Genomic DNA, 20361 nt, shown 5'->3' on the forward strand with positions numbered 1-20361 from the left:
AACTATATAACTAACATCACTGCTGTACATTTCACAGATTAAATGCAAAAGTATAATAAGGAAATACAAACAAATAGCAGCTTGCAAAAACGCATGATTATTTACATTGCCAGACGTACAGACAATTGAGATGCCTGTTTTCAGTCATGTGCCTTCACATGGATCAAATTCCATCCCATCTCTTTATGCCCATCTCTTTGGCAAGAAATCCATTATTTCTATAGAAATGCACAAAAGAAGGTTGAGGATTGGCAGATCTGCTTCCAGTTCTCATCTATAAGTTATCAACAGTAGTGTGCTGTGAGGAAGTTCTTTCCTTTCATCTAGTAAAATCAGCTACCCAGATTATTGGCATATTTACCTATTGGAAATTTGGGTTGCTTTAGTTTCATGAGTGGCATCTCACATCATAGCTTTTCATCTGACTTATGCTAATAGCAAATGGTTGGCTGGTATATTCTCCTTTCACATGGTCTTTGCTGCAAGTCAATCTGATTAACCCACATAAGTAAAGTAGAAGTACTAAAATTATTTGATTTGTTTCTTTGGACCTTCATGTTGGTAAAACACTGGTTTTCCTCAACTTTGCCATGTTGTTGCACTTTCGCTGTTCACTTTGGGCTTTAGAAAGTGAAGAGCTTGTATTTCACCAACAGGCAGGACAAACAGACCGTGCTTTTCCTGCTTCAAGTTAAATAGAAATATTCATCATTAACATGACTTGTGGAGTCAACGTGCTGATAGTATATTGAGCTGCTCAGAGCAACTGTGAGCTTCAGGCTACACTGGTCAATGAGACATAAAAATAGCACCAGTCACAGAGCACATTTTCATGACTTAGTGAGGCTTTTTCCTGTCAGCAATTTGATCAAATGTTAAGAAGAAATGATTTAGGATTGCAGGTAGTCTTGCAATCTTGCTGATATAAGAGCTACATTCAACATTTTACTCCCTAGATAAGATTAAATGGAAAACAGACTCACTTCAATGCTGAGCAGGTAGGTAAAGAAAAACAAGAAGAGCAAAAGAGTCAGGAAAACACACACACACACACACTCACACACACAATCAGGTCAATGCTTTGTTAGCATTGCAGCCTTTCCATGAGAAATGGGGCACTTTTACATTTCTACCTTTGTCAAACACAGTTCATTACTGCTTGTTTTGCCTCTGCCTCATGGAAACTTTTTCCAGGTACATGTGTCCAAGTGGATCACATTCTTGCAATGCAGAGTACCACTGTAACTACTGTGGACCTCAGCAGAAAAGATAAAGTGCAAAATGTGAGTGATCACAGGACTCAGTTTCTCTACTGCCCTGGTTTCCTTGTCTTTTTCTTGGAAGTCTTAGAGTGAGTCTTTTCTTCCTTGTTTGAAGGGGGGTTAGCGGGAAATTGCAGTCCAAATCCATTAGGTCCATTTAGGAAGACACATTGAAAGTAGCGGACAGGAGCTAGGAAAACAAGGAAGAGATGGTTAATGTTAATGGCCTCCAAACTGGCACTATGAGTCTATTCCATGTTCTTTCAGAAAGCATCTGTAAAATTTTATTCCCATTAACTGAGTTCTAACAGCACAAATCTCTAGTATGATCACAAGCCAGGTTCGACATATCAACAAGATTTTAACTAAAAGGGTCAACGAGATATCTTTGTAGCACAAGATTAGAAATTATTGACAATTTCATATTTAAATCCGTTATTCCACTCAGTGTTATAGTCCTACTTCTCCCAGAATATTTTCATTTTGGGATAGCTGAATGGAAGTTCCTGAAACTCATATGTATATTTTCTGATTTTATATTTCATAGCCACTTTCAGATACATTGAGGAGTTCCAGAAGGACTCACATCTAATGGTGGTAATGGCATATTTTATTAGGTTTCAAATGAATTATCTTTTATTATAAATCATAATCACAAATGAGGGTACATCTTTCTTAGTTTTACACAATCAGGGAGATTTTGTCCCTTTCAAATTTTGAGCCCTAGCCTGTGTAGTCACACTTAGTTCCATTATGTTTTAAAGGCTTTCAAGAACACTTACTTTCAACATGGACAGAATTGACCCAATTTGTTTCAAAAGTTATGTTTTGCACTCTGAGATTAATGTTGACAAGATTTTAAAAGATAACTACTAGTTAGTTATGTGTTTAGGAAAATGACTGGAGAAATGTTGGCATCTGAAACAAGTTAGTTTTCATGCAATTGATTTTCTGATGCCTTTTTCTTTCCTCTGCTGTTCATTCCGTATTAAAAAAATTAACTGTTCCCTGTGATAGTTCTAATCTGAGATGGACTCCAGGGCTCCCTGTGTTATAAACTGAGGTGCAGGGTTTATCTATTGACTGCCAAGTCACAGAAAATGGTGGAATACAGAGCGGTGTGACAGAAATGCCGGTATATTCAATCCAGTTATATTATCCTCCGTGGTCATCTTGCCTGAATCACATAAAGGTTAGTCTTTGTTATCTAAAAAGCACACTTGAAAATGGAGTTGGAAATCAGATCCTCCTGCAAATGACTTACTGCTTTCCCACTAAATCTGAGAATGGAAATAATTTTTTCCCCAAAATTTTCAGTGTTTCTGATATTCCTCTGTGAGATGAATCTGAGATTTCTTCAGAAAACAGAGACAAAGTGACTCCCATGACTAGAGCTCACAGCCCAAATATGACAGACCAAGGCTCCCCTGCAAGGCCTGACAAGCCACGGACTAGGTGCGTGGTGTGGATGTGCTATGTCCTCTACTGTTGGCCATTTTACAGGGGCACTTGGGCAGGACCAGGAAGTTTCTGGGATATGTTATAGTTTCAACAAATAGACTTATTCCATCCTTAAACTAAGGTAACTTTTGTGAGTAAAGCTAACAGCAAGCAGTATATTGCCACAAAAACTGCTATGACCGAAAACAATATTTTCTTACCAAAGTACTCTGTCAGAGATTTCTCAATCAGATCTTCTTTAAAACAAAACAAAACAAAACAAAACAAAACAAAACAAAACAAAACAAAAACCACAATCCCCTAAAATTTACTCGCAGTGGGTGGTGGTTTGATAAAGAGAAATACCTTCCAGGAAGAAAGCTGAAAATTAAGAACTCACCTTTCTCTGTTTAAATGGAAATTATTTCTGCATACTCCTCTTATGGATATAAAAATGAAAATAAAAAAGTCAATAACTCTCTCTTGTTTATGAAGAAGGCAAGTAGGGTATTGTGCATTTGCTAGCCCAAATAAATACCAATAAATAGTTTACTTAAAGGTAATAAGAATGGTTGACCCCCCTGTATTTTACATGTAAGCAGAATGCAAAAAATTAGCTCTTTTTCTTTACATACATTCACAATGTCCTGATACATACTAACTTACATAGCTACATACTTACAAGCATTTTAAACATGATTGTATATTGTAATTATAGCATGCCTGACACCACAGCATTTTCCAGAGGCATTAACTGAGCATCATTCTAAAATCACCAGTATTACTAGCCAATGCAACCATTTCACTTGAAAAATCTGGCTTACAGTCTATTATTAAAAGCCACTAAATTCATGGAGGGAAAGGGCAAACTTTCAGATTTTTGCACTTGGCCAACAGCTACAAACTAATTACAGTGGGCCGTAATACTAAATTTGAAAAATAGGCACAGAAGATAATTGTTGTTTTAAAAGAAATCTAAAATGTATGTGTATTTGGAATGTGTAATGCTAAAGATCACCCTTGATTGTGTTATTTCTCAGATACCTGTAGTGTTTGTGAAGTGAGCCCTGTTGTTTGGCTAACATGTACTATGTTGAATGCAACATTTTGAAGTGACATTCAAATGTTTATATAGCCTGTCACTTATCATCTGTCTTCAGGAAATATCGGGAAAATATCAGAAAAATCAGGATAAAGAAGAAACTCAGGAGAGATAGGAATGGTAGTAATGACTTTTTATTGTTTGCCTGCTACTTCCTTTCATAAGACTCTAATTCCAGTAACTTAATTTGTTACCATATTTAACTATCTGTGGTGAAACTTTCAGTGCTGAAATTAGCTGCAGGCTGAGCTTGTTTTTTGGCAAAAAACTCCAAAAGAACAATGTAGGTATATTAAAAAAAAACAAACAACAAACAGCTAGGAAAAAAAAAGGTTTTCTTTTCTTGGTATAAAAAATCTTTTCTTTAAAAAGTGTCAGTATCCTAGGAGGCTAGAGGGGCAATGCTGAGGGCAGAAGACATCTGGCTTTTGTGTCAAGGGTGATGAGACTGAGATGGGAAGCCGTGATGGAGACCGTGACTGCTCAAGCAAAAAAAGTGGTCTGCTATGGTAAGAGACCAACACTAATCCAGCAAAGTGCATTGGCCAGGTGATTCTTGGGGTGACTGGAAGAAAAATAAGTGATGTACAACTTGACCAAAGAGCTTGAGGAGAAAAATGGACATAGCTGTGTCAAGAGATTGTGGGCAAGTGTCTGGAAAGTGATAGGGGAACCTCATGGTAAGAAGGGAGACAAGGGCTGGAGATTACCACAGATAAGAAAAAAAAAAGAGTAAGAGTTACTTTGTGGACAATTTGAGAGTGGGAGAGCCTGAAGAGTGGAATTAAGATAGGATAAACACTGCAAATGGGATGGGAATAAGAACAAGAGGACTAGAAAAGGCAGGACAGGTACAAGAATTTTTAAGATAAGGAGGAAAAAAAAAATCACACTTTTTCCAGGAGAAGTGTGTAAGGGGTATGAAGCTCAAACACCTATGAATATTGCAGCATACTGTCTTCCAAAACCAGTGTTTTGGACAATTGTTCTGCTGTCAGCCAGCAGTCAAAACCACTGGTAAAACACTTTATTCCTCTTCAGTGCTCCTACATTTTGAGGATGACAACCTAATGCTACTGACAAATTTCCTTTAGTGCAAACGACAGGAGCCCTTGCTAAGCATCCAGCCCTTAGGGTCTGTGTGGCCTGTAACATCTGGCTCAGAACTGGCATGTATTAGTTTGCAGAGCCAAAGGACCCTTCCACACTGACATGGACAGAGGTCTCCTCTTCTTTATGGTATGAGTGAAGCAGTAAGAGGAATTAACCTGTAGAAGTTTCTTCTTGTCTCTGAGGCATAGGCAAGACTATAGCCAATGAGAAATTCAGCTGTAACAACTCTTCACTGGAGAAAAGCTTTCTGACAAAAGGGAAAGATATAGATTCTGCTTTAAAAAAAATAATCCAAGTCCACAAAAGAATCAATTAAAACCCTTTGTCAACTGTTTCATCTTGAGGAAGGATAAACTGAAAAAAAACAAGTGCTTTTTTCATCAATAGTAAACAGGCGATAGCAGAGGATTTAAAATATTGAAATATACAAAAGCAATATTATAAATAAAAAGTGATATCTGAAACAAAAATTTGGAAACTCTATCTTTTGATTTTAAAAACTTTTAAATAAAACTTTTCTGAAATTCTTTGAAAAATCTACAAATACCTGAAAAAAGTTTAATTTTTAACTGGAATGTCACTGGAATGAATCTGAAATATCTCATTCTGAAATGAAAAGTCCGCATTTTCTTCAAAATTTTTTTTTGGGGGTTAGACAAACTAAGGCACAATGCTTCATGGATTTATCCTAATATTAAGGCAATGTTTATACCTGAGAAAATGAAGCAGATTCCCTTGCTAAAAGACTGAACTGTTTTGGTACATTGTATTGTATGTGAGATCTAGTAGCTAGTGTTATCAGAGTATAAGATTTGGTAAAGAGGGTGTTATGCTTCCAAGTGTAGGTATAGGAAGAAGGCATCTTCAGGTTTTGTATGATATTCAAACTATTAAAAAAGGCCTTTTTTTCTATACTATCTTTGTAGATTGCTTCTTACTAATTCTCCCAGTACAAAACTACTCATTTATAAAAGAAAATTCCATTAGCATGCCTTGCTGGGATGGATCTTTTATATTTAACCTAATCAAGCATAGTGCTTTTTGCTATGTGCTCTTTCAGTATTTCCCTTTCATATTGTCCTTCTTAGGCTGCTTTATCATGCAACCCTGAGCTGCAAAACATGGAGATGAAAACTTTATTCAAATGAATACCAACATCTTTGGAACTGTGTCTGTATCAGAATCTGCAACAGTGTTATCATACAATCCATAGCTGGGAGAACAATTTGAATTTTGGCATGCCTACAAGACTACAAATGCATCCCATTCTGCCTTCATAATTCCCACATTCAATGTGAATACGGAATGTGCCTTTTAAACTGAAGAGGGTTCTCACTTTCAGTGTATTGTCTCATATCTTTAGGGCAAATGTTACCAAAAAAAGATGAACAGTAGGAGTAAAACATGTGGTTTAACACTAGTTGTCTTTTGTCAGCTTAGCTGAGATAAAAAAAGCCTTATATCTGGCCTTATGCTTTTGTTTAGGATGCAATTTATGAGAATACATATAATTACTTAAATTTTCTTATGAGTATTACTGAGGAAACAGAAGAAAGTCAATGCTGGAAAAGTGTAGAAATGTTTTTTTTTAACAAATTGTAATTAATGCTGTTATATAAGGACACCTGATGCTTAAGACTAATTTGTTTCTGAAAGGCTGGAAGAGGGGGTATTTGCTTCTTTGCTTTTCACTTTGTGAAAGGAAAGGGCACTTTTTTTCCCTCACAAAAAGGGAAATCTTTTAAAGTATTTTTGATCTTTTAAAATGATTTTTGCCTGGATGGAAATCCGTTTGGAGTGAGAACAGCCAAGATGAGTTCCAGAAAGCAGAGAAACAAACAAACCCCCTTGGATTCAGGTTTGTGTGAAGCTGTTCAGGTCTAGTCAAGATGAAATGCTAAGTACATTCCATAGATATCAAATAAATTATACAAATATTCCATGGAGCTTATGTATGCTCTTGAGCTCTAAGTGACATGCATCTCACACAGAGGGCTGGTTTCAAGAAATGTGAGGAATACTGCAATAGCACTCTCCTGGTTCTTTCAGTTCTTCAGCAGAAAGGAGAAAATCAGCCTGCTGAGATCCCTTTGGATGGCAACATGACCCTCTGGTCCATCAGCCATTCCCCCCAGTATTGTGTCATCTGCAAACTTGCTGTGGGTACACTCTACTGCATCATCCAGATCAGTAATGTAAATGTTAAATAGAACCAATATTCACCCCTGGGTTACCCCACTAGTTACTGGCCTCCAACTAGACTTCCTGACACTGATCACCACCCTCTGGGCCTGGCAGTTTAGCCAGTTTTCAATCCACCTCATTGTCTGCTCATCCAGCCCATACTTCATCAGCTTCTCTATGAGGATCCTATGGGAGACAGTGCCAAAAACCTTGCTGATGTCAAGGTAGACAAAGTCCACTGCTCTCCCCTGGTCTACCAAGCCAGTAATTTCATCATAGAAAGTTATCAGGTTGGTCAAGCATGACTTTCCCTTTGTGAATCCATGCTGACTCTTCCTGATCAACTTTTTATCCTTCATGTGCCTGAAAATGGTTTCCAGGATTAGCTGCTCCATCACCTTCCCAGGGACCAAGGTGAGGCTGACCAGCCTGTAGTTCCCTGGGTCCTTCTTCTTGCCCTTTTTGAAGACAGGAGCAACATTTGCTTTATGCCAGTCCTTGGGCACCTCTCCCAATTGTCATGATTGTTCAAAGTTTATTAATTTTGCTTTGAGGATCTAGTTTAACATTTAAAGAGCTAGAATGCAAATTACATACTATTTGTTGTTAATTGTTCTCTTTAAGCCTATTGAATGGAAAAGGTAACAGGTAACAGATAAAAGACAACTAGCTGACACAAGTCCCAGTAAGGGACTAGATGCTAGAGAACAAAGACAATGCCAAAGCCATAAGATTGTTGGAAAAGTTAAACAGTGATTTTCGACACTCTTCCATTTCCACATATTCACGTAAGCCAAAGATACCAGCAGAATTGACTTGGCTGAGAACCAGCAGACAGGCTCACAGAAGTCCAATTACATCCAAGAATCAGATCTAACTTTCAAAGCATGCACATCTATCATATCCCCTACAGGTACTATTATGGTGTCATCCACAAGTCCTTTACCATCCCAAATAGATTGATTACTCTGTGTCTCATCCCTGGCAAAGGCAGTGAAGAGTTAAATCCATCTGTATATGGCATAAATAATCAATTTATGTGAGTCTGTATAGAATATTAGAATCAATGTATAAGAAAGCTTCATTCTCAGGTTTGACTATTGCTTAACAGGTGGTTACAGTTTTTTCCCTTATGGTGGCTTATATTGGTTAACAGTCTTTATTTACTGTCTGGGCAGAAAGATTCACACTCAACCATTTACATTTCCAAAGCATGAGAAAGCAGACACTGATGAAGTGACAATAAGATCCAAAATCTCTTCGGGCTGAGAGAAAGATTAAGAAATTGCTGGGAAAGAGAGGAGTTTCAAATCTGAATAGATGACCAGAAGAACCTTCCATACAAGGGGAATAAAGGGAACCTCAACCAAGGGTCCCCTTCTGTGACAAATCTGGATAGAGAAAGATTTTCATGAGAAGCCCAGTCAGCAAGCCAAAGATTATTAAGCATCTGTCAGCTACTTAAATGAACCCTGTAGTGGAAAAGACACTATAAAAACTCAGTGCTAGATAAGTACCAACTTCTTCATTTACATTCTGCATATTTATGCCTTTATAGATCCTTATATCCTAAGCATTATATTTGGAATTGTTTCTGTGCTCATTTAGCTGAAGTAGTTCTTTAAGAAAACTGATGAATATGAGGGCACTCCATCCTTAGAGATGTAATGGATGTTAAAAGTCAAGGTGCTGGGACACTGGAAAAGAGTTTGGCTTCCAATGCATTGATCCAGAATTTCCAAAGGGTGATAGGCTCTAGCTCCACTTAAGCAGCATGTCTGGTTTGGGAACTGGTAATTCACGAACTAGGTGGAAAAACAATTTTCATTTCCTCCTTCAGCTGTGTGCAGTCTGATTGGGAACATATTTAAACTCCAAGGATGTCCAAGGACCTTGTGATAATTTTAATGAAAACTTCTCCTGAGTTAATATCATTTAGTATCATTTTAAAGAAGACTACTTTTGTGTAGCTTTCCACCATTCAAAGTGCCAAACTACCACTCAAGTGCTTACTCAAGCAATTAATGGGAGTTTCGTGTAACGAATTATGGTGATCCAAGCAAACAAATAAATGTATTTTTTCTCGATAGTCTTTTTTAAAATTAATCTTATAAGGAAAGAGGGTAGAAAATTCAGAGAGGAATAAAATTTACTAATCCTAAAGAATGTAAAGGTATTCCTGTTTATGCGTTACAATGGTTAAAGTCCCATTTCTACAAGGCTCAGATAGCTGTTTTTTAGGCAAGTCACCAAATAAAATATTCATTAAAAAGCAATAGCTTTTAGCAATAACAGTTTGGTTATTAGGGAAAAATTACAGAGAATGTGTGAGGAAACAATTTTTATTACTGGTGTTTTCTAGTTTGAATCAAATTTCTTCACTTAGAGCCTTTCCTAATAGAACTAAACAATTCAACAAAGCACAAAAATTCAGGCAATCATAGCATTAGAAACAACTAATTAGTAAGCAATTATAAGTAAGAGAAAGCATTAACAATTGCACTCATTCCTTTCTGATTGCTTCTCAGGAATGCACATACTGTGTTTTGGTTCAGCAATCAAAACTGAACCACACAAGAACAAATAAAACTTGTTCCAATGACTGAGGAGCTGAACTTTTTTTCACTTACTAAAGGGCAAGGAAGAGAAGCAGGTGTTTTCCCCTTTGCTCTGCTTCTTTCCCTATCAAGCAATGTGGGCTCTTTCCTTAACATCTCAGTAAAATTACAGTATGACAAACTGATCAGAGAAAGCACAGGGGCAGATGGGGAAGGGAAGTGGTGCGGAATCCTTGCTAAATATCACAAATTTTTGCCTTCACACTTTCTAACACAAGTATGTAAGTCTTTGTGCTTAGCTGCACTGTGTAACTGACATTTAATTAAATCCCATTTCTCTGAATAGCAAAGCTGAATGTTGAGGGCCTATGCATAAGACCAAATACTGTTTTCTTAAATTCACAATATGGTCCGTGTTGAGATACTGGCTATTCAAAACAATATGGTTTGCTTCAAAAATTACATTTATCTTTTTTTGGTAAATCCTTTTCAACTCCTTTCTCATTATTGAGCATGCTGTACAGCCACACGACTGCCATTCTCAGGAAGTACAGTGGGAAGGAGGAGGGGGAAAAGAAGAGGAGAAAACTTTTATATGTCCATTACAAATAAACAAGAAATATCACTACCAGTTTAAATCAATTCTATATGTCTAAAAACATCCCCTTAGAATCAGATTTTTCTAGCATTGTATAGACAATGTGTAGACAGTAAAGGGAAAAAAAGAAATTGTCCCATGAGGCAACTTCTTTTGCATCTTATTTTGTGTCTTGAATAAGGAAAGAAAATGAAGAATGGTCAGAAAGTAGCTCTCAAAGCTACTTTCAAAGTGTCTGTGATATAATGCAATTAATTGGCTCATCTTTGCAAACACCATGCAAGTTTTTATATCTATTTTAGCAGGGGGTCTGTCAGATAATAAGTTATTTAATAAAAAAATATTAAATGTGTTTGAGTAGCAGAGTTAAATACTAGCAACAACATTGTTATTAAAGCCATGAGAACTCAGATCACATGTTCTCCTTAACAGCTCTTTTTCAAGCATCATGGGACTGCAAGGTCTGGAGAAGGTAAAATAGTTATACTTTAAAAGAATGAATATACACCTCTTCGCAAAAATAGTGCTCAACAGTGAGCAAAAAACACCCAGAAGATTGTTCCATTTCTTAAGTGTGTCTGCAGTCCCAACACTCTCAGGAAAATTGCTAAATACACAAAAGAAACCAGCCCTTACCAGTGTTTCAATCAGTGGGACAAAACCAGTATCAGTACAAAGTCAATAGTACATGTCTTTAATAACAATTTCTTGGTATAAAACATGTTGTAAATGTATCAAATCAATAGTGCTAGAAGGTCACTCTGGTCATATATAATGCCATTAGAGGGGAAAAAAATCACCACAGTAAAAACATATATACGATCCCAAGACCAGAACTGGTTAAAATGAGTTATGATTTGTTACTTATCAAAGTCAGTGGTCTTTTTGAAACACAACAACAAAGCTCAATGAATGAGATCTTTATTCTAACAAAACTGATTTTTACAATAAAAAGTGAAACATTATTTCTATCTTTCACCTTGAATGTGATAGATGACACCTAACAACCATTTTAGGGAGCAAAAAATTATGTATTTTGCTAAATGGCTCTTGCATTGTCTAGTAAGAAGGCTTAATGGATAAATAAGCTGTGTGTTTAAGTGTTATATTCCATGTTATGATCACTGCACACAAACCACCTAAATCTCACATAAATGTGTTAATATACCCAAAGTGTGACGATCTCCCAAAATTATTAAAAAATTATTTTTGTTAGACAGTGAAACCATGCAAGATGTAACAGTGCGACACATATGTGGTAATACAGACACTTCCAACAAAGCATAGCGGTGATCAGAGTACACAGTCTTTACAATTTTGCTAGCACTGAGCTTTCAAAGGAGTCTGGTACTGCATTATGTGTTTTTTTAGTGAAACATAGGAGCAAATGAATGAATCATTCAAGGAATGATATTTAAGAGGGACCAAAAATTAATGCAGGCCTGATGCAAAGTCTATTAAAATCCGTTGGATTTTTTCACAGTCTGCAGTGGTAATTACGTCAGACTACAGTGGTATTTGGTGGGCAGCAATATAGAATTGGATTTTATTGTTATTGCTTAATAAACAATGACAGTGTCTTGATAGGATGCACTGTGTGCTGATCATGTACCTTAGGCATGTTGAGGGGACATGGTCTCTGTTGACTCATTCCTATGGCCAGCATGTTCAACTAATGTAATTACAACACATTGCATTAAAATAATTGTTTCTAAAGAACAGTCAGTCACTAAAAGATTGGTTTAAACCTTACCTACAAACACATTTATGCACACTAAAAACATATAAAGCCAAAGAAGAAGGTAAAAACGATCAGGGATCTGATTATGTTAACAAGAATGGATAACACATACTGGAAGTTAATACCAGATATTCATTCTGCTGTGAAGGCATGTGATGGAGAGAGGAGGGGAGGAGAAGGGAGGAGAGAGGAGAGGAACAGTGAATGATAAGTCATTGAAGCAACTAACGAAAGTGAAGCTGGTATTATTTGAATGATACAAGTGCTTTCTTTGTTTCAGTTGTCATTCTAACTGAAATCTGTATTAAATAAAGTTTCTCTTTTTTTAATGTGTGTAGTATTATGTGTACCCATTTATCTTCTTCAGTGAGAACTTCTCTACTGGGAGTAGCAGCACTTCTTTATGACAATAAAAACTCAGGAAAGAGACAGTGCTTGAATGTGCTACTGACAAACACTGATAGGCCCAAATTCATCCTGCTTAACGTCAGACGCTAGAGGCACTACCTTCTGGATTTAACTCTAGCCACATGATGTAGTGCTAGGACGCAATTCAGATTTTGAAGGGATGAGTAAAGCATAGGAGAAGTTCCTCTCTCATTGACCACGGAACTTGTGCAAATATGCCCTTATTTAAGTGCTTATGATTAGGAGGATCAAAACTGTGCCTGTGTGTTAATTACAATGAAAAATGAAGCTAAATTAGAATGTCTTCCTCACTCTGCATTTGCACAGTTCTAGGAACAAGGAAAAACAGAAATAAACTGTAGGAGCTCAATAGGCTGGCTTCTGTAAAATATTTCACAGCATCTGCTGTCAGTTCTAGTTTCACTAATTAAGAATTTAATCACATAATTACGATTTGTCCACTGGATTTGACTATACTGATGATAACCTGGAAACATGAACTCAGTCCAACATCAGGATGCCTGTTTTTCATCTGATAAATGTCTAAAAACAATATCTATGTTGATAAAATGTAAGACAGTTGCTTTGTCCTCTAAACAACATCCCTGTTAGAAGAGAAGGAATATGACATTAGAGGAATTACTTTCCTCAAGTTCAAGAGGGATTTGAAGAAATGGCCATTTATCTGGAACAAAGATAAATAATCTCTGACTCAGAAAACTGTTGAAGAATTACATTTTGTATAGAACTATGCTTCCATGAGATATGTCATGGAAATATATAATATGTACTTTTCTTCTCTTTTCTTGCAGTGTGATTTAAGAAGATATACCAGTCAAACTAAAGGGCAAAACCAACTTACCAATGAGAAGCATTAAGATACTAGTTATTGATATTTCATTTGTGGCAAAATAATTCAGAGATTTATACTGAGGTGGTTTTTTTTCATTTGACTTGGCACAAATTTTGTACATACTTATAAATGCTTGGAGCTACTTAGTTTAATTTTAGCGAAATGTTTTGACCTAGTTAAGAGGAAGGGAATGAAATCATTGTCCAACAGGCAGAAATAATATTACTAATTGGATTCATTTTGCAAAGTTAGGCAAATCAGATTCTTATTACTGGATCTAAACCAGCATGCTAAAAAATAATACTTTTTTTTCATAGTCTTTTTTTTCAGTAGGCTGAAACCCTCATATCTTGTTTAGTTAGACCTATTTGTCTCTACATTTATAGTAAATATAAGTGTGTCTCTGATAGCTTGCTAGGCAAATCATTTTTAGGCTTAGCATGAGAAGTAATCAATTAATGAACTAATTGTAAAAAACCCAACTTTTGACTACCTTGTCCGTTGTCAATTTCTGCTCATCCTCCAACTCATTTTTTCACCAAAGATGCCTCTTTGTTTTTGGGATCTCTCCCTGGGCTCTGAGTTTTCCTGTATATACCCTGGTAGAATTTTGCTCATTCTCTTTTGATGTAAACAGTCATTCCAAGCTCAGAGGGCAAGTGTAATGGGAGAGGTCCAATAATGTTTGTGGACCAAGATTTAGAGTGGACTTCAGACACCTTGAACATGATTTAGGTTGAATGACTGCACCTGCATTTGAAGTCATGTTCACAAACCAGGTCTCCAATGACAACAGAAAATATCCCTCCCTTATGGACTGCAAAACTGTCCAGGTATTAAACTTAGTGCTGTACATGTGCATGAGCCACAAGAGCTAGGTAAATACATTACTAGATGTGCCTGATAGTACAAGAATTAGTCCAGAATTATTTCTAAATTTTACTGACTGTTTTGAAGTATTTTACCTAAAGAAGTATCTGAAGCAGAAACAGACTTTTATATCAAATAGATAATAGTGGAAGGTATAAAGTTGAATCTTTACAGGTAAAGAGGGCTCTGAATGAGTGTCAGCTAAATCCCTTGGAGACTACACAGTGATTATAGGAAATAGAGTTACATCAGGCTGGCAGCCAGTCACCAGTGGGGTTCCCCAGGGCTCAATTTTAGGGCCAGTTCTCTTCAATATTTTTATATATGATCTGGATGCAGGAATCGAATGTACATTAAGTAAGTTTGCCAGTCATACTACATTAGGAGGAGCTGTAGAGGGGCCTTACAGAGAGATCTGGATAGACTAGAGAGCTGGACAATCACCAACCGTATGAAATTTAACAAGAGCAAGTACCTGATTATGCACCTGGGATGGGGTAATCCTGATTATACATACAAATTAGGGGATGAGAGGCTGGATAGCAGCCCCGTGGAAAGAGATCTGGGGGTGTGGGTTGATGGCAAGTTGAATATGAATCAACACTGTGCCTTGGCAGCTAAAAGGGCCAACCACGTCCTGGGGTGCATCAAGCACAGCATAGCTAGCCAGTGGAGGAAGGTGATGGTCACACTCTACACTGCACTGGTGTGGCCCCACCTCGAGTACTATGTGCAGTTTTGGGTGCCTCAATATAAGAAGGACATCAAGCTATTAGGCTGTGTCCAGAGGAGGATGGCCAAGATGGTGAAAGGTCTCAAGGTCAAGACTTACACAGTGTGTCTGAGGTCACTTGGTTTGCTCAGCTTGGAGAAGAGAAGGCTGAGGGGTGACCTCATCACAGTCTAGAACTTCCTCAAGGGGGGCAGCGGAGAGGGAGGTGCTGATCTCCTCTCTCTGGTGACCAGCGATAGGACATGTGGAAGTGGCATGAAGCTGTGTCAGGGGAAGTTCAGATTGGACATTAGGAAAAAGTTCTTCACTGAGAGGGTGGTGAGTCACTGGGACAGGCTCCCCAGGGAAGTGGTCGTGGCACCAAACCTGTCAGAATTCAAGGAGCATCTGGACAACACTCTTAGTCATATGGTTTAGTTTTAGATGGTCCTGTGAGGAGCAGGGAGTCGGACTTGATGATCCTTATGGGTCCCTTCCAACTCGAGGTATTCTATGATTCTATGATACACAAGGATAGAAAAAGTACCGTCTCCACCATTTTAGAAGCAAAGCAATTACAGCTGCATTTTGTCAAGGGCTTGATGTTGCTGATGCATTAGTTGTGCTCAAAGCATGTCTGGCAGACAGGAATTGTTGGAAGTTTCTGAATCCTAATGAAGTTTTTGTAGGAATTGGGCTCTAGGCCAGCAGTTTTCCCTCTTTCAAAAACAGGGATGTAGGGGCCAAAAAATTCTGTGCTTGCATGGGAAGGTACTTTATGAATGTAAAAACCTTAGGCTTTATAGAACCTCTTTGGCAGACTATTTGGGATGTTAAAATCCTCTAAAATAATGTCTTGGGTCTGACCTTATATTTTTAACAGTGGTTTTCACTGTTGATTGGCAGGAACTCTCTCTGCTCATTAATCTTCGGGATTTATCTCATGGATTTTAGATTAGAGTCTATCAATGTGGTCTATAAAGCACATTCACAGTTGCAGCACAGCTAAAGCTTGCATAACAATAAGAAAAGGTTCTCAGTAATTTGAAAATTGAGCTAGTAAAGTTCAAGTGCTATTAACATGTAGCTAACATTTAGGTGCTACATAGAAATTGAACTGAATCAACCCTTCTTTTGTCACTGTGTTGATTACTTTGAAAACTTATGATTGTTTATTGGGGAGGTGGACTTTAAACTGAGTCCAAGTAGCTCTCATCATAATGCAAAGCTGATTGAGAATCTCTCTCCGTAATTCCTAATTGTAAACAAATCTTGACAACAAATAAATTCAAGGTAAAGTAATGGAATTACCAAATATAGCCAAAGACAAAAAAAGGAGATGAGTTTAGAGCTAGGGATAGATGTCCCTGTAGAAGACACAGCAGGAACCTAGAGATTCACCCCATGAAGTTCTTTGTTTCAAAAGATAAAACTTACCCTTTGGGCATTTAAATAGATTGTCTGTAATTCATAATTTAGATTGCAATGTCACTATGCTGACAAGCTATTTATAAGCTTATAATTAACATAAAAACTGATGTTTTGTTCTGATTTGTGGTGTGTATTTACAGATTTTGAGTTTAAAACCTTATTGCAATCTGTAAGAAGTTTTCCAGTGACATTTAATCAGCTTCATACCAGACCATAAAGCTTTTATTTTACCTGTCTACCACAATATATGTCTGATATTTTTCCCTTATATGGCTTTTCTATGTAGAAACAATCAGGAAGATTAATTCAAGTTAACTTTAAAAATGGATTAATTAGGCCATATAAAAGCGTTGTGTGGGCACTCATTCAGAATTAAAGCAGCCTCAGTGAAATTTACGTTAATTCAATTTCAAAATAGGTTAAATCAAGGTCACCGTAGTTCTTAATAAGTGATCAGTCAAGCATTCAGCACTATTTAACTGAGCTCTTTAAACATACACCTCTTGTTAATGCACAGTATGCCTCTGGTTAGACAAGCCTGCTGAGATTTAGTCTCTAAGTATTTATTTAAAAGTCAACATCAGAATAGTAGAAAAACGAACAGCAAGTTGTTGAAAAGTCTGCATATGCAGCGTTGGTCCTCGCAATTCTAAAAAACATGAAATGTTGAGACATTCCTGTATATCTGCAGAACAGAGGCTGTTCTATAAGGACTCTCTTGCAAGCAGCCTTAGTGCGCAGCTCGTCCTGCTCTCAAGCTGAGCACTTGTACTGCAGAGCGATGAGCACCCTGGAAAATCTTACTGAATGAGAATATCCTGCATAGACACAGGTCTTGTAAATTAATGAGTACAGATCTTATACAAAAAAACCCCTGAAACTTGTTAGAGTGCCAGTTCCTTCTATTATTTTCCAGCCAACGGCACACTTTCTTATGTCTGGAAAACACAACATTAATATTAGTATTTATTGCTGAATTCTGGTGAGAAAAAAATGATGAATCTCTAATATAAATTGTTTCAAGGATGCTATTACTGTTTTCATTATTACTTTCAGAGACACAGCTGTTAGAGTTAACGGTCCATTCCTTGATCTATATTTCTATTTTGAGAAAGGACATCATATCTTTTCTCCTCAACATTTTTGTTCAGCTTCTTTGATCTAGTTGCATTCAAATGGTCAGCTTCAGGAGTATGAGTTTATACAGAAGTTATTCCGGAATTTCTGGAAGAAACTGCTGACAGAATAAGAGAACCATCATACATCTGAGATACACAGACTACCTGGGTGACAAGGAGAGTAGAAAATATAGTAACTTCAGTTCATCACCTATCTATAGATGAGAGCTACCTGTCCTGCAGTGATGAAGTTCTTGCCTTCTCCTTTGAATATTGTGCACTATTTTAAAAGTAGTTCTATGCTTCTATTTTATAGAACAGTACCAATATGTTTGTGCTTAATGAAATTGACAAAAACTGCTACTTCAGAATAATGAAAAAGATCATATTTTCCTCCAAAGTCTTCAAATGCTTCAGAACCAAGGAAAAAATAAAGGCAAGCGGTCTCATTCTCTTTCAAAGTAATGACCCATGGAAAAAATCTTACACATTGCACTGCTGATAAGTTTATGTTCCCTCAGCACTGAGGAAACATCCTTGATGGTCTCTCAAATGGCTCTCGTATCAAATCTCACATTAAATAGAACTTTCTGCTTTTGCAGATTTGGAAATTGTCTTTGCATTGGACAATATATTACAGGAAGACAGAAATACAAAGCAATAAAACAACCTTACAGTAATAAGCCAATCACCACATGCTAATACAGACATGTAATGAATTAATCCGCTGGAGTTGCTGAGGTTTTCATGTGGTGATCAATATGTGCCATTGAATACCTTTTGGTGATAATATGATGAAATGATTCTTCTTTATGCTAGAAAACATCTGAGAAACTGTATTGCTCTCTATCACTGCAGAAGCAGAGGAAAAATCTAGCCGAGAAATGCTTTTTTTCATAAAAGTGCTAGCATATTATGTTCATATAAACAGTGTTCCAACTTTGCTTAGTGATAATTTTAGTTTTCCCAGATGTACAACTTCTTTGACTAGACAGTAAGTATAGAAGTTGTCGTGTTCAAGAAAGTGTTAAACCTCTAATAATGTATGAGGGTAGATGCATGAATTATGTAAGTCTATTTACAACACACCTATTTACATGGAAGTTAGCATGACTAGTTTGATTTCTCTTAACCTTGAGAATAATCCACATATTTCTCAAATTTAACAAATAAATGTATATGGGATTAGTATCAATCTCATTATTTCTCACTTTTCATGCTCTTCCATCACAGCCTCTCTTTATTTCTGCCACATTTCCATATCTGTGGGCACAGTAAAAACATCAACCTCTTCAACTAGCTGTATGACAAATGCAACATACATTGTTTCCTGAGTTTTCAGCCATGAGGACAGTTACAAGGTAATTGCAATAAACATAATCAACTTTTGATTAATTTAGATTTTCATACTCTGGTATAAGCCTTGAAACAAACTAGGACTTATATAAAAGTATACAGCTGTTCATATAAAGGGTGTGGTAGATAGTCCTCACCACAGAGCTGAATTTGTACACTCCTCAAATTTTACTCCAAGAGTTGAAAAATCTGCTTCTGGATGCATACAAATACATTTGTTATAAGATAGAAGAAAAAAAATGGAGTTCCAAGAATTCCCTTTTTTTTTGCGTGGGTAAGTTTCAGTCTGGGTACACGTGTCAATTATGACATTTAGGACAGCAGAAAGAAGGAGAAAGAATTCTAAGTAAATGCTTGCAGCTCTACAAGGGAGTGAAATTTAGTGTCTACTGCACATATTACAATTGTTTAATGAAAGGTACAGTACTGCTTAAAATTCAGTTTAAATGCAGAGCATTCTAAAATTGAAGATATATACAGCTTTTTAAGTTGTTTATTTGTCTTTATTTGATTGCTTTTTAGTATCAGGGAAAGGTGGAAGGACTCTGATTAAAATCTAAGAACTCGTGAATCTATTCAGCTTTTGAAAGCTGAAAGAAGATTTCCTATTTAAATTTTCAGATTAGCTCAGAATGTGTAAATCCTTTTCTACTTCCATTTATCAGCAAAAAGTATTAGTATTCAGCGCACTGGGGAAAATGTACTGGCTTCATCTGCAAACAGAACAGGCAAAAGCTATCAAGTTCCAACTCAAGTGTACATGACCTAGGATTTGGTCTCAACTTTTAAATTCCCAGTGTGAGCAAATAGCAAAGAACAACATTCATAAAGAGAAATCACTTTGATGTTTTTCTGCAAACCTTTCATCCATTGTCTGAAAACTAACTTATTCTTTTTAGTGGACAAAGAATAGTCTGAAAATAGTAAGTTCTGTTTGCAAAGCCAGTTATGAAGAACTGTTTGCACAGCCAGTTATGAAGAACTGTTTGCACAGAGCTGCTTACGATCTGGGAAACATCCCAGAATAATCAAGAATAATTGCACAGTGATAACGCACAATTAAATTAACCAATCATAACAATTACTGTAAAAAAAAGCCACAGTAACACAGTTTTTGAATGATGTAAATTTTACAGGAGTGTGGTGCGCAGGGGAAAGTTCACAGGCAGACAAGTTTTGGTCCATTCCTGTTTTACACTGAATTTGGAATTTTGGTCCATAAGATAATTCTTTTATCTACGAACAAAATCTTTGGTTTAGCTTACTGGTTATTTATTATGATTAGCACTACTTGATCTGTATGAATTCTATATTAATAAAATAATATTAACTTTTTGCTAGCATAGATTCTACCTTCTGTATCTATCAGTTAACAACAGAAACATTAAGAGGAATTAAAGTCTATATCTGACTCTATAACTCTGTATTCCTGATTTTAAAAAAAGATGAAAGTAAAAGCGAAGCCATTCTTATATGTAAATGTAGTCACCTTTACACAACGAAGGCTTGTGAGCCATGTGTGTAAATATTTTCATACAAATACACATGCTAACATTTGGATGCTTGATCTTAGCATTTCATTTGCATTTTCTCTTCCTTGATGTCAGATTACTCT

At 36.6% G+C, this 20361-nt stretch overlaps 1 protein-coding gene across 1 annotated transcript in view; it reads right to left on the minus strand.

Moving 5' to 3' along the window:
• Positions 1-1309: 1309 nt before the first annotated feature.
• TRDN (triadin) overlaps positions 1310-20361 on the minus strand; it is a 201736-nt gene continuing 182684 nt past the window's right edge. The window contains exon 38 of the mRNA XM_072857718.1: positions 1310-1452. Within this exon, the coding sequence (XP_072713819.1) occupies positions 1310-1452 (143 nt within the window). The remainder of the gene's footprint in view (positions 1453-20361) is intronic.

Source organism: Ciconia boyciana, chromosome 3, assembly GCF_034638445.1.
Source record: "Ciconia boyciana chromosome 3, ASM3463844v1, whole genome shotgun sequence".
In the NCBI taxonomy this organism is placed as follows: domain Eukaryota; kingdom Metazoa; phylum Chordata; class Aves; order Ciconiiformes; family Ciconiidae; genus Ciconia; species Ciconia boyciana.